The sequence below is a fragment of the Monodon monoceros genome, unplaced genomic scaffold (assembly GCF_005190385.1).
Source record: "Monodon monoceros isolate NGI ecotype Baffin Bay Population unplaced genomic scaffold, NGI_Narwhal_1 Super_Scaffold_20, whole genome shotgun sequence".
In the NCBI taxonomy this organism is placed as follows: Eukaryota; Metazoa; Chordata; class Mammalia; order Artiodactyla; family Monodontidae; genus Monodon; species Monodon monoceros.
Genome location: NW_021703777.1, coordinates 132,326,575 through 132,341,411, shown reverse-complemented (window position 1 = coordinate 132,341,411; position 14,837 = coordinate 132,326,575). Strand labels below are relative to the sequence as shown.

At 40.5% G+C, this 14,837-nt stretch overlaps 1 protein-coding gene across 12 annotated transcripts in view; it reads left to right on the top strand.

Moving 5' to 3' along the window:
• The window catches only part of ELF2 (E74 like ETS transcription factor 2), a 96,587-nt gene extending 84,652 nt beyond the window's left edge, over positions 1 to 11,935 (top strand). For 2 of the 12 annotated variants that reach the window (XM_029234746.1, XM_029234747.1), the window contains 6 exons: positions 1,199 to 1,336; positions 3,551 to 3,589; positions 3,945 to 4,031; positions 6,921 to 7,113; positions 8,290 to 8,640; positions 9,346 to 11,933. In XM_029234746.1, the coding sequence (XP_029090579.1) occupies positions 1,199 to 1,336; positions 3,551 to 3,589; positions 3,945 to 4,031; positions 6,921 to 7,113; positions 8,290 to 8,640; positions 9,346 to 9,973 (1,436 nt within the window). In that variant the 3' untranslated portion in view covers positions 9,974 to 11,933. Of the gene's footprint in view, positions 1 to 1,162; positions 1,337 to 3,550; positions 3,590 to 3,944; positions 4,032 to 6,920; positions 7,114 to 8,289; positions 8,641 to 9,345 lie in introns of all 12 variants that reach the window. The other 10 variants (XM_029234744.1, XM_029234745.1, XM_029234739.1 and 7 more) reach the window with 8 other exon arrangements.
• Positions 11,936 to 14,837: the final 2,902 nt, after the last annotated feature.

The window sequence follows — 14,837 nt, the reverse complement described above, 5'->3', positions numbered from 1 at the left end:
CAGAAACGCCCACTATAGACGGACAGATGGCTGTTACACTGCTGTTAATACCATCATGTCTTATTTCCTTAACTCTGGGTAAATTATAAACCGTAAGAGAATGGCAGATGGGAGCATTTGCCACCTATGACCACGTTCAGTCCTTCCTTCAGTGATAGATGGGCAGTGACCCCAGGGAGCGCTCCCTGAGGGAGGGCGGAGGTGGCTTCCAGTGTTTCCTCACACTCCCCTCGGGCTGCATGTTTTCCTTTTTTTGTCTTTTGTTTTTCTTGGCCCCCTTTTTAAAGACTGCCTTTGAGAGTCTTTTTGTCCTAATTTTAATGCCCAAAGGTTAACTTGACTTAGTACCGTTAAGATTGGCCCTTCTTTTAGGGATTTTCAACATATGTTAAGATCAACCGTACTTTTTAGTTAGAGTAGGAATCCTGTGTATTATTCAGGGATATGAGAAGAAGATTAGGGCATACTGGTCAGTATATTAATCCATGATGGTATGTATTAATTGAAATAGAAATGTCATATCCTGGTTATTCATGCACATTGAAAGGAAGCCAGAGCAACATTATTGTACGTAATAGAAAATCTGTATGGACCACTTTAGTGACCCAAAATATCAGGGACTGTTCCAGTAAATAAAATTTTAAATATTGAAAGATGATATTCATTTGGCTGTAACGAGCAGGTTTTCTTTTCGCATCTTGAAATGAACTGTGCTTACTCCTTCCCTAAACGTACGTTTATTACTTTAATGTTATACCAGGTGCATGTTCTTCCTAGTTAGAGAATAATGAGTGAGTGGAAGGAAAGTAATTATTAACTCACTATTATACTCTTTTATTTTCAAATGTTTTCCCAATTGTCAAAATAATCCAGAGTCTTCTACAGTGAACTTGAAAGTATCTGAAAGTGTGAAGCACGGGGGTTGACTACTTATGATCTCCCCCTTTACCCAGAAGATGAGCGTTTCCTTCAAGTCGATTTTCTTTGCATTTATTTACTTACATACTTTAGACCATATTGTATATCCAGTAAGCCTTAACTTCAAGTTTTTATCCTGCTTTGATGAATTCTTAATAACCTTACCCTACTAAATATTGAATTGTCCGTATTGAGAGGCATTAATGGGGGTGGGAAATTTTAATTTTTCAACTTTTTTTTATAGTGGAAGTGTTTGTCCCTCCTTGTGTATCAACTCCAGAATTTATCCATGCTGCTATGAGGCCGGATGTCATTACAGAAACTGTAGTGGAGGTGTCAACTGAAGAATCTGAACCAATGGATACCTCTCCTCTTCCTACGTCACCAGATAGCCATGAACCAATGAAAAAGAAGAAAGGTAGAGTGTATTTATAAATTTCTGGGAAATTGGGTGAAATTTTTTCTGGCATCTTTCTCCCCCCATCACAGGACATAGGAAATATATGCTGTAGATTTATGATTGATGTTATCTTAATTAGATATTCTCAAAGAATTAAGATTTTGTCTTTTAACATGTTCATACTGTTTAAAGGAGTTAGTGTTTGAGCCCTAAAAGTAGTTGCCTGCAGAGTGAGATTATAATAGGTGCTTGATACACAGAAGGAAGGTCAGAGATTCACTGCCCATTTTTCTACTTTCTGATCCTTTTAGGTACTTGGTTACCTTAAAAAAAAAAAAAAAACAACAAAATTATTCCTGACTTTATTTTTCGTAATCTTACCTTCCTACTCTTTTTGTGGGCGTTAAAGTAAAAAGCCCAGTTTTCTCCCCCGTGTCTTCGGCCTTAAAACACCAGGGTTGCACGTAGGGACTTGTGAGGGGAATCAGCTCACCTCTGGGTAAAGAGGTTTCCACTTGTTATTTGACGCCTGCTGAAGCTTGTGCTCATCTGGTCCCAGTGGGTGAGGCACAAGGCTCCAGTCCATCTTCACCATCCTGAGTGGGTTCTTTTTCTGTTTGAATCAAAGGTAAAACTTGAAAGAAATGAAATTCTGTATAAATGGGTACTCATCTAATTCCACTTTCTTCCCTGTCTCTTTCTTCACATTTTAGAATGGGGGAAAAGAAAAATCAGAGGCAACAATAAGGGAAAACTTGTTTCAGAAATAATGGTATTATCTTTGATTTATTAGGTAGCAGTGTTTCAAATTGCTGTGATGGTCACGGGTCTGTGCCTCATTTGCCGTGAGGTACCCAGTGGAGAATAAGAGCACCTTCCCTCTTACAATATAGATAATATGTATTTGAGAAAGGCATGAATGAGAGAGTTTAGAAGGAAGAATTACTTCCTGCTGTAAATGTTTAGAAACAAAAGGAATACATATAAATAGCCCCGTTTACCCACTGCCCTCTATAGCCTTCGCCGGTTGTATCTTATGGAAGCTATTACAAAATACTTAAGAAAATTTTGGATTTAAATGAAGAGGGAAAAGACTATGAAAAGCTGAGATCATTTAGGGAACCAAGACCTCTAGATAAACAGGTTGATCTGCCTATGTGGTGGCACGGTATAAACCAGGAAATAATTGGCCAATTTAATACTAATCTTATTACGTATTTGAAAATAGGTGGTCTTAATGAATGACAATTTAAAAATTACACGCAACATCGTTAATTATTCATTTGTGGTTAAGTACCTTTGGGACATACAAAGTTAGGTAGGTATTTTTTAATAGTAGAGGCTTCTTTTTATTTCCAGAGCCTTTAATATACTAACGTGCATTGTAAATCTCCAAGAGAAGACAGCATGCAGTTCTAAAAGTTAATTTGACTGTAAACCGTTCTTCCTACTGATGAATAACCTATTTCTCATGTAATACCATTTGGGAAATGCTGCTTTATAGGAAAATAAGCCTTTTGGGGCTAACCTTTCCTTTAAGGAAGTTGGGCTTTTGTGATTGAATTTAGGAGACGGTGAAGACGTCAGTCTTATTAACTGACTGATTCGTACATATAAGTATTATTTAAATTGAGAAATTAAGCTCTGTTTTAACAAGGGAGACCAGTAAACTTCGTTTTAATTTTTGCCAAAGCGTACGTCTTAATGAAATCCTATTCTAATCCTAGAATATAATAACTATGCTTTTTTGACATATAAGTTGAGGCACTTTAATTTAGCTCTAGATAATCCTTGCTAATGAAGAGCAGAGACATCAGAAATCCCAGATGTTAGGACAGATCACCAAATCAGTAATAGTATATGTAATATTCCCAGTCTCTTTCTTGAGGCTTCCCCTCACCTGCCAGCATTCATCCGTCAGGGCTGAGGGCTGAATACAACACATTTCAGGCTTAAGCTTTCTTTACTGTAGAGAAGTATAGCTCTTGCTTTTCTGTTCATTGTGGATGCTAGTCTCTCTGAGAGAGCCTTACGGCAGAAGTGAGGGGGAGACAGAAGGAAGGGCGCAGACATCTACTAGACCTACGAAGTAATCGCTTGGAAGACTTTTTTATCCTTATAATGTACCTGCACGTTGAGGTGGGGAAATTTATGCTGAAATTCTGGTGAATTGATTGGCTCAGAGCAGTAGAGAGTGTTTAAAATAATATTTTTTACTTTTCCTCATTTGAGCTCAAAGGGCTTCGCAGATTATCAGATCCTCTGCAATCGGTAGGTAAAGCTTTTTCTAACAATTCTGTAGAACAGAAAACAAAAGTTTGTACTAGAATTTGTTTCCATTGCTACATTATTGGAAAAGGTTAGCAAATTGAGGCTCTGACCATGTAAATAATGGGTTAGTAGTGCCTGACTTGCCATGTACATTGACATTACTATCCACTAACTGCTGTAATCTAAAATTGCAGAACTGCTTTTCATGTTCTTTTAAAAGCAACTTTTATATACACTGAATATATTAATCCGTAGATTAGTATCCAGTTTCATGAATAATGTGTTATCAAAAAGCCTGCTATCACGCTTCTTTTTCCTGTTTTCAACGTGTGGTTTCAATATCTTTTATTTCCAGTTGGCCGTAAACCAAAGACCCAGCAGTCGCCAATTTCCAATGGGTCTCCTGAGTTAGGTATAAAGAAGAAACCCAGAGAAGGAAAAGGTAATTTGGGGAGGTCTGTTTTGTAGGTGAGATGCTGCTGTTTTTAGTCAAGTACATGGGTAGGAAAATCACTTCTAGCACGTGCACATGTGAGAGTACTGTCTTTGGTAGTAGTTCTTAATCAGGTCTGTATGAGCGTCACACGTGGAGCTCTTTCAAACTATCTGTGCCTGGTCCTTACCCCACTGAGATAAAACTGCAGGGAGTGGAGGTGGGCAAGCGTTTGAATTTGGAAAAGGCCCTCCCTACCTGCAATCTGATACACAGCTGTATGAAGAAGAGCTGTGGTTCTGGAGGATAACAGCAGGCATCCTCACGGAGAGTCACTTAGAATTGAAAAAGGTTTACAAAACTAAGACTTCATTTCTCCATACTCTCTTAACTGATAGAAGCAAGGTGAATTTAGCTCTTCTTAACTGATTCAATGCAAGGTGAATTTAGTTTTCCAACCAGCAGATTTCAGTCATGTCAGTAAGGATCTTAGAACAAAAATTTAACATGTTTGCTTTAGAGTTTGTATATTCTCATTAAGCACAAAAATAGCATAAGCCTTCTGCATTCTCTGCTGTCATAATTTGTTGTGTAAGTTGATTTCAAGTGATCTTAGTAAGGGTTTTAGGTGTGTTCTGATAATCTGATAACCAAAATTTTATCACTTCCATGAATGTTTTCAATAGTTGGATACATTTTGGATTCGTATATTCAAATTTATTCCATCCTCAATGGGTAGTCTGATATATCTCATTTTAAATAATTAAAGCAAAAATTAAATCTCTAGTAAAAAAAAAAAAATAAGTCTAGTAAGCCTACCAAGAAATTTAGACCAAAAAAAAAAAAAAAAAAAGAAAAATCCAGTTACAGTAAACCCTTATTTATTTAGGAACTGTTTATTCAATTTGGGACAGATTTAGGATACTTTTATTTTCTTCTGTGTCTTTGGTTGTTTTACATTTCTGGTATCTTAGGTTTTATCTTTTAATTTATATTGAAAACTTTAAAACTTACATAATAGTACTACAAAGTTGAACTGTAAATATACAGTTATTACTTTAAAAAATTATTTATTTTTGGCTGCATTGGGTCTTCGTTGCTGTGCGCGGGCTTTCTCTAGTTGCGGCGCGTGGGCTTCTCATTGCGGTGGCTTCTCTTGTTGCGGAGCACCGGCTCTAGGCGCGCGGGCCTCAGTAGTTGTGGCTCGCAGGCTCTAGAGTGCAGGCTCAGTAGTTGTGGCGCACGGGCTTAGCTGCTCCACGGCGTGTGGGATCTTCCCAGACCAGGGTTCGAACCTGTGTCCCTTGCATTGGCAGGCGGATTCTTAACCACTGCGCCACCGGGGAGGTCCCAGTTACTACTTTTTAAAAAATTATTCCCATCATCAGTGGTGTCTCTTGTATTCAAAGACCTTATGTTTAAAACTGGAAAAAAATTTTGTGATAACCTATTTTTACCAGTCAAAATCACCTTTCATTAAAATTTCAGTTTACGTATGATTAAACTTGAGGCAGCCTGTTGAAATGTGAAGACTAAAGTGATTACAGTCACCCCTGGATTAAAAATCCAGTCAGTGTTTCCTCTTCTGCAAAATTATGACGATAATGTCTGCATAGACTTAGTGAACTACCTTGTCTGATAAAGAAGGCTTCCCTTTCGAATTCTGTTTTCCTTAAAACCAGAAATAGAATTGCTAATTTCAACTTGGGGATGGGAACTGGGGCGAAGCATTTAAAGACAACCTAAAGAATGTTGATGAGTCTGATTAATTCAGTAGACACAGAAGTACTCAAATCCCTGCTGTGTGCAAGGCATTGTCTGTTGTACAAAAATTTCTTCCAGAATAAGTTCTTACAGTCTTTAGGTCATACAATAAAAATGCCCCAGATACATTATCTTGATTCAGTTGAGAGTGATGTAGTTGAAAGTTACGCACGGTTTAATACTAAGGGTTTTTAGGTATGGATGCTGATGTACAAATGTAACATAATAAAGTTGAAGAGATACAAATAACATTGTAAAGTTGAAGGTTAATTTTTTAAAAGTCAAGAGATGCACACGGGGCTCAACTGTGGGTTAATGGATTGACTGAATTTTCAGGGAAATACAGGATGAAAATGAAATGCTAGAGGAGAAAAACATCAGCGTTTCGATTGACTAGTGGCAGTGGCTTGATGTGGAAGCCTCCCACCCTCAAGGTTCTTCTCACGTAGCCCGTAACTTGGATCTGGATTTGAGGCTCGTAAAGGGTTATTGAGTAGGAGCCTGGAGATGACCTGGTGGCTCCCTGGTGGCATATGTATTCTGATCCTCTTCTCGGGACTCTCTTCTTCTTTCGTCAATTTAAGAACCTCTGCCCCTAGAGGCCTACAAAGGGAATAAAAGGAAAACAGCAGCCTGGTTTTAGTCTTCTGGTCTTCTGGTAACCACTGCCCACTACTCTTCCCCAGCCTTCCAAGAAAAGAAAAGAGTGATGCTCTCTTCTCTTTGGGACTAAGTTTCTTATTTTACCTACCCAGAGCCCTTCCTTTCCTTCTGTGCAAATCTTAGCCATCTTCCAAGCCTTGATAATGTCTTTAACAATCCACTTTATTTTCACTCCTGAAATCTCAGACATTATTTTCTATCATTCATTTGAAATATAATTGTGCCTGGCCTTGTGTCATAGCTTATATTGTTTCAAACTGTTGTTTATTTCTTGCATTGTTGTTATTTACTAGACAACACAATTTGACACTGTACAAATGATTGCCGATCTAGTCAAGTATTTCACGACAGACTCGGTACACTTGTGCTTCACCAGTGGTAAATTAATTGATTTTTTGTCCAGCGTAAGTAAATATTTGCTTTGAATTATGTTAATGAATCGTTAATCAATGTCTGTGATTGTTTTCAAAGGAAACACAACCTATTTGTGGGAGTTTCTTTTAGATCTACTTCAAGATAAAAATACTTGTCCCCGGTATATTAAGTGGACTCAGAGAGAAAAAGGCATATTCAAGCTTGTGGATTCAAAGGCTGTCTCTAAGCTTTGGGGAAAGCATAAGAACAAGCCAGACATGAACTATGAAACTATGGGACGAGCTCTGAGGTAAGAACCCAAAAGGAAGAGTTTTCAGACAAAACTTACATATCTCTTAATGTTGTCTATTAACTATTTAAAGAGAAGCTGTTAAAATCCCTTATCTGTTACAGCTTGTAATTTGGGGGGGATTTTCTAGAGGAGCTTCTTGTATTTGGAGGCAGGTTGGGGAGACAGGAGTTTGGTCTAGATGGCTAAAATTTCAGCACCATTGGAAAATCCATTTTTGTGGGAAATGTGCACCTTTCAGAAAATTAAGCCCAAACAAAATACAGTTTCCAAATTGTGAATTTGCTCTTTAGTTCCTGCAAACTTATTATAATGGATTTATCTTGATATGAAACTTTCTCTTAAGTTTTGTCAGTTGGAGGAACCCACAATAACTTTGTTATGCACGTGGCTTATTCTAATTAAGGGTATTTCGTAAAGGAACATAGTTTAGTGACAGTATTCATATATACCACAGATTCACTTCTGTTAAGCATGGCTTAGGTAATTTTTCCACGTAACATCAGATTGTTTTTATAACCTATGTAAATCAGAACTAAATTTTTACCAGTGTCTGTAAAATACAGCCGTCCCTCAGTATCTGAGGGGGATTGGTTCCAGGACCCCCCGCAGATAGCAGAATCCATGGATGCTCAAATCCCTTTTGGAGTGGGGATAGTGCTTGCCTATAACCCACCTACATCCCCTGTAACACTTGAAATCACCTCTGGATTACATGTGATACCTAACACAGGGCAAACAAACGCTGTGTAAATACTTGCTGTCACATGGCAAATTCCAAGTTTTGCTGTTTTGTGGAATTCTTTTTTTCCCCGAGTATTTTTGATCCATGGGTTAGTTAAATCCATGGATGAGGAACCCAGGCGTGTGGAGGGCCAGCTGTACAGTAGTATATTCTGTATTTAGGTTAAATTACTTCCTTTAAGAATGAGCTTTTAGCTACTTTACAGATCTCAAGGTTATATAAGACCGGTGGCACCAGGTTCTAATTTCATTCCTACTTCAAATTCTTAGCCTTTTGAACAACCCAGGCAGTGTGAGTTCCTCCTTATCTCTTACTGGAATCAGTGAATGTTTCTGTGAGCATCTCTTCTACATGGTGTTTTTGTTGGGGGCTAGGGAGGTGGGGAGAACAAATGTAATACACTTGATGTATTTAGTACTTTTTCCTGACAGATACTATTACCAAAGGGGTATTCTCGCAAAGGTTGAAGGACAGAGGCTTGTGTATCAGTTCAAGGATATGCCCAAGAACATAGTGGTCATAGACGATGACAAAAGTGAGGCCTGTAACGAGGATGTAGCAACGGCTGCTGCCGGGGAGTCACTAGAGCGCGTGTCACTGTCTGCAGAAAGCCTCTTGAAAGCAGCAGCTTCTGTGCGTGGTGGCAAAAACTCGTCTCCTCTGAACTGCTCCAAAGCAGAGAAGGGTGTAGCCAGAGTTGTGAACATCACTCCCCCTGGTCATGAGGCTTCGTCCAGGTCTCCTACTACTACCGCATCTGTGTCAGCAACAGCAGCTCCAAGGCAAGTGAGGGAAACCATTAGTTGCAACGGGCTTGATTTTTAGAAAACTCTTTGGCAGAAATGATAGGTTCCTTTTTTTAACATTTGCATTGTAAGAACTCCCTGTTGTCAGGACTCTGAAAAGTGCTTGGCATTTTTAAATGTATTTTGTTGTTGTTGAAGTAGATGTCTCCTCTAACCTGAATGGAGCTTTAGGGTCTTACGGATGGAATTTAACATAGGCTTTAGTTTGTTTGTTTGTTTATTTTTGGCTGTGTTGGGTCTTCGTTTCTGTGCGAGGGCTTTCTCTGGTTGCGGCGAGCGGGGGCCACTCTTCATCGCGGTGCGCGGGCCTCTCACTGTTGTGGCCTCTCCCGTTGCGGAGCCCAGGCTCTAAACACGCAGGCTCAGTAGTTGTGGCTCACGGGCCCAGCCGCTCCGCGGCATGTGGGATCTTCCCGGACCGGGGCACGAACCCGTGTCCCCTGCATCGGCAGGCGGACTCTCAACCACTGCGCCACCAGGGAAGCCCGAGACTTTAGTTTTTAAAATACATTCGTCTCATGGTATTTCATACTCTAAGCTTAAGGGGTGTTCGGGACATTTGTAAAATTTGGGAGCACCAGTTTTACATGTTTTGGATTTGCATTCATCTTTTTGCTCAAGAGACCTACTTTATAGTTGAACATGAAATATAATCAACTTTATTTTTTTTACCTCTACTAGGACAGTTCGTGTGGCAATGCAAGTGCCTGTTGTGATGACATCGTTGGGGCAGAAAATTTCAACTGTGGCCGTTCAGTCAGTTAACGCAGGTGCACCACTGATAACCAGCAGTAGCCCAACAACAGCAGCCTCTCCGAAGGTAGTGATTCAGACAATCCCTACTGTGGTGCCAGCCTCCACTGAAAATGCAGACAAAATCACCATGCAGCCTGCCAAAATTATTACCATCCCAGCTACACAGCTCGCACAGTGTCAGCTGCAGACAAAATCAAACCTGCCTGGATCAGGAAGCATTAACATTGTTGGAACGCCACTGGCGGTGAGAGCGCTCACCCCGGTTTCAATAGCCCACGGCGCGCCTGTCATGAGGCTGGCAGTGCCGCCTCAACAGGCATCTGGCCAGACTCCTCCCCGAGTTATCAGCGCCGTCATAAAAGGGCCAGAGATTAAATCGGAAGCAGTGGCCAAAAAGCAGGAACATGACGTGAAAACTTTGCAGCTGGTACAGGAAGAAAAACCGGCAGATGGAAATAAGACAGTGACCCACGTAGTGGTTGTCAGTGCGCCTTCAGCTCTTGCCCTTCCCGTAACTATGAAAACGGAGGGACTGGTGACATGTGAGAAATAAAAGAGCAGCTCTCCCGTGGGCGCTAGAATGTTAGTGCTAGTCCTGACATTAAGCATTTGCAAGGATGTCATCAAGAGAAGTCAGAAGACTTTAAAACATTTTTAATGCATATAAGAAAACAATCAGACTTACTGGAAATAAATTACCTATCCCATGTTTCAGTGGGAAGTGAACTACATGTTGAGACGCTGACAGAAAACTGCCTCTTACAGTAGGAAACAACTGAACCCGTCAATGAGAAGAAGGATTGAAAGGGACCAAGCAACTCACTACAATATCAAGTTACACTAAGACTTGGAACACTAACATTCTGTAAGAGGCTATAGTTTCCAGTGGGGAGGGACTGGGATGGGTGATCTCATTGTTACATATAGCAATTTTTGATGCATTTTATATGCATACCAGCAATTATTACTGTGTTCACACAGAACTCACTTAACTGGTGCTATGTGAAGACTGCTAATATAGGTATTTTAGAATGTGAATTGAAGAATGGATCCAAAAGCTTCAGAAAGAGAGCAAAAACGATCTAGTGAGATTTTTTTTTTTTTTTTTTTTTTATCATATAGCTTAAGCTGAAAACAAAGGCCTTAGACTAATTTTCGGTTTTCTTTATTGAAATAAGCTAATGGCTTGTTTGTGTAAAGCTTTTTTATTAAAAGAAAAATTTTAAAAATCTTGTACCTAGCACAGTATTGTTATAGAATATACATGTAACATTTTATATGGTAGTTTAAGTCTGTCAGTTTCTTAATTGTGGACAAATTAACAGTCGGCTCTGGCCTTCCTTTTGCTGTAAACGTGCCTGTGTCACTCAGTTCGCCCTGGCATCTGCGCAGACATAATCCGTTTCAGTTCTTCTGTCACTTGGAAGTTAAGGCTCAGCATGAATTTTTGTCAGGTAGCTCTAATGCCTGGCGTTTTCTTTCTTCCTTTCTTTTTTTTTTTTTTTTAGTTTAAGGGGAAAGTACCAGTGTTCAGATTTGAACTATAATAGTTTGTATATTCAACATTTGAAGTATATTCTATTTTGTTGTACTCTTGTTTCAAAGTGTATTCAAGTAGGTTTTCTGAAATATAGAAATGAAATTTATCTCGTCTCTGGTGATATTTATAACAATATTCAAAAGCTACTATAAACATACTGTTTTAGTTACGAAGTAACAGAAGTCCTATTTCTCCTTCCCAACCACTGCGTGAAGAAACTCTACTTCTGTTTTGTTCCATTACATTAATATTTAGCAAGTAATCTGCATGTTTCCACTTCCTTTCTAATTACTATCAATCATGTAATTATTATAATGTTCTACTTACATAATGAATTTATTATTTTAATGTTGGCCACACTTAATTTATATTTCAGATCAGACCATTTGTTTCTCATTCAGACCTTTTGAGGGTGAGGAAGAACGAATAATACTCGAGCCCTTGTACAAATTAGGAAGTGGAGGGGACCAGAGGAACGTAATTTCACACCAAACTAGGTCCTGTGACTCCACACTTTAATGCTCTTTCTACTACAAAGAAAAGTTGTCTTATTTTTACATCTTTTAGAAATTTAAATAAACCGACACTTAATATTTTGTGGCCTTTAATTGCGCTTTTGGTCAGACACTACTTAGGTCGACAGAGATTTTTTTATAACAGCTCCCTTTGTAACCTTTTATCTTTTCCATAAACACACTTGATGGTACCCTTTAATAAAAGCTCAGAGAAGAACTCACTTGATTCTTATCCCGTCTGGGGGTTAATCTCAAATTCTACCTCCTTTAAAAACATTTCCTAAATATTTCAGCTTTCAAAATCTGTATCATACGCCTTGACGCTTAACTGTATTGTTGTCTTTATTGCACTGAAGTTTCACTGAGTTAACGTCCCCCATAATCCTCTTCTAGGGCAAAGGTTGTAACTTGTGCCATGCCTACACCCCTCCCCAAATGCCGAGCATTTTAGGCACTTGGACATTTATGGATTTTGGTAATAACGTATTTGCTACGAATCTAAATCACATGGAGGATAACCAATGAAACATTTTAAATGAGCAGTTCTTTCTGCCTGTGCTGTACTACTGATTGGTTTTAATTAGGTTAAGCCAAGGCTACTTACTTAACTCCACCACTCTAACCTGAAAAATTTTTGTGTGTCTCTTTCAGCGTAAGTTCACCTAAGGTCTAGATTTAGAAACACATGTTGACAGTATATACCGATCAGAGTGTTTCTTCTGATTGGACTTAGCGGCGGTATGGCATTTAATCGTAACCCTTCCAACTGTTAGTCATTATAACTTACATTTGCTTTTTGTGTCCAGTGTATCAGAGAAGAACCACATAACAATGACTTGATGCGGCTACATTTTCCAGTCTGGCCAGGCTTTTGAACAGTGATCAGCAGTCGGCCCATTTATTCCTTGGGTCGCCTTCCAGCAGCAGTCCCAGCCTTTTCGCCACCACCCTGCTTACCAAATGGCCAGTATACCTCTTCAGAGAGAACACTGAGGTCGTGAGCTGTGAACTCCGTTTCTGGACCCCTTGCTGCAAGAGCATCTACGTATTCCAGCCTCCATCCTCAACAAACAGCCATCTCGGGGAGGAGGCAGGTGTGCCTCCCTTCCTGTACTCACCATCTTCTCCCCTTTCACACCTCCTTGGTTGCCTTGTTCCAACAGCCCATATTCTTCAGAAGCTTGCAGTCAGTTCTGCTTAGAAACGCTTCCCACTGGGGTCTCCAGCAACCCAACAGTCACATCAAACAGATGCTTCGTTTTTTCATGTGATCAGCCTACGTCTTAAAATTCCCCTTTGATTTCCCGTGACACCCTCCTTCTGGTTTACTTCCTGCCTGACCGACTCTGCTTTCTTAGTCCACTTTGTTTTCCTTCAGCTTTCCCATTTAAAGGCAGTACTTACCACGGGGCTCTTTTCCTCGTCGAGTAGTTAATATTTACTATTACGATTTTGCTTCAACATAACTGTTAGATAACCTCATCCACGCACGTGGTTTTTACTACCAAATCTATTGTTCTAGGCTAGACTGAAAGATGGGTTTAATTACCTGCCGGCTGTTTCCTCCTGAGTGTCCAATGGAACTCTCCTCTCTCGAAAATCTATTCCTCTTAGCTTAACAAATGACACCGCGTGAAGGCCGTTCTAGACCCTTTGCTTCCTATATCCAGTCTTTCACCAAGTCCTGTTGATGGTACCTTCTAAACAGCTTCCTTTCCCATCTTCCCTACCTTACTGCTTTGTCTTCTCAAGCCTCTCTGTAGTCCGTCTCCCGTGCTACCAGATGAGAGCTTTCTAAAATGTGTACTTCCGTCACTTCCTTGCGACCGCTTTAAATTCTTCAACGGCATCTCTTGCTAAAAAGATAAATATCCAAAGCATAAAACTCTTTATTAATAAAGTCCTTTGACCTAGCACCTGCCTACGTTCCCAAGCCTTAGTCTCTGGCCACCCCCGTTTTGGGCATCTCCGGGCCGCAGACCTACTGACATGTATTTTTTTCCCAAATATTTTAGGCACCCATACCTCGTTGGGCCATGCCACTGATGGCTTCTCCCTGGACCGCTTTTCCTTCCTTCACCTAGATTTGAGTTGGAGGTGACAGACATCAAAATATTTCTGAAATAAATAGGCTTGGAAACCATTCAGGGTGGGGAGTGGTCTTAACTCTGAGTGAATTCTGAGTAAAAGATTGAAAAGCATCAAGTATATAAAGACAGCACGGGCTAGGGGAGAGGAAGAGTAACCCAGCAATGGAGACCAGGGACTATTCATGGTTAACAGGACAGCTGAGGTCAAGATAACGGTGGGCCAACAGTATCACGCGTACCAGGAAGGGCCAAGCAAATAAGAAGCCACCAGCATTGACACAGCGACAAGAGAGGGGCAGTTCCCGTAAGGGGTTGGCCGTGAAACCAGGATGTAAGGGACAACGGCGCCTGGTTCGTTACCAGCCACTCGCCTCTGACACCTGGCATGCTTCAGGGAGTGCGTCTCTGATCACTGTATACGAACAAGTCGTGTTTAACGATAACAAAAACAAAATTCGGGCTTTCACCTACAAAGCATCCCGTGATCCTTTCAGCCCCCTGGTCTATCTTATGGGAGGGCATTACAGAGCATATTTTTGGGAGGCAGGAGGAACCCTACTTTTAGTTCCACAGCCAACACAGCAAGTTCACGGTGCAGGTCCTTTGTGGTTGTGGTTCATCTGTCCTTTAGTCCCTCGGTTATATCGTCGTCCTCCACAGTTGTAACCTAATTCTGTGCGGACTCGGTGCACAGTGCCGCCAGTCCTTACGGGAGTGAGATACGCTTCCCCGTTTGCAAGTGCACTGACTCGCCTCCTGCATCACACCAGAAACCTCTGAAAAACAAGTGCAGCAGGGAGACTCACGGGCACATACTTCCTTTTACTGTGCTGCACTCTGCAGGTGCTTCGTTTTATACAAATGGAAGGTCTGCGGCAACACTGCGGTCGAGCAAGTCTGTCGGCGCCCTTATTCCCACAGCATTTCCTCACTTCGTGCCTTGTGTCTTTGGCAACGCTCCCGGTATTTCAAACCCTCCAGAGAAGATTATGGCTTACCGAAGGGTCAGATGATGGCTAGATTCTTCTAGCAATAAAGTATTTTTCAATTAAGGTATATACACTGCTTTTTTTGGGACACGACGTTATCGCACACTTAGCAGACTATAGTATCGTCACTTTTATGTGCACTGGGACACCAAAAACTCATGTCTTGCTTTATTGCGATACTCATTCTGGTGGTCTGGAGCGGAACCCCCGGTGTCTCTGAGGTATGCTGTATCTGACTGGACACGAATCTACTTCACTTTTTACGCATCCATAACTATCTTTT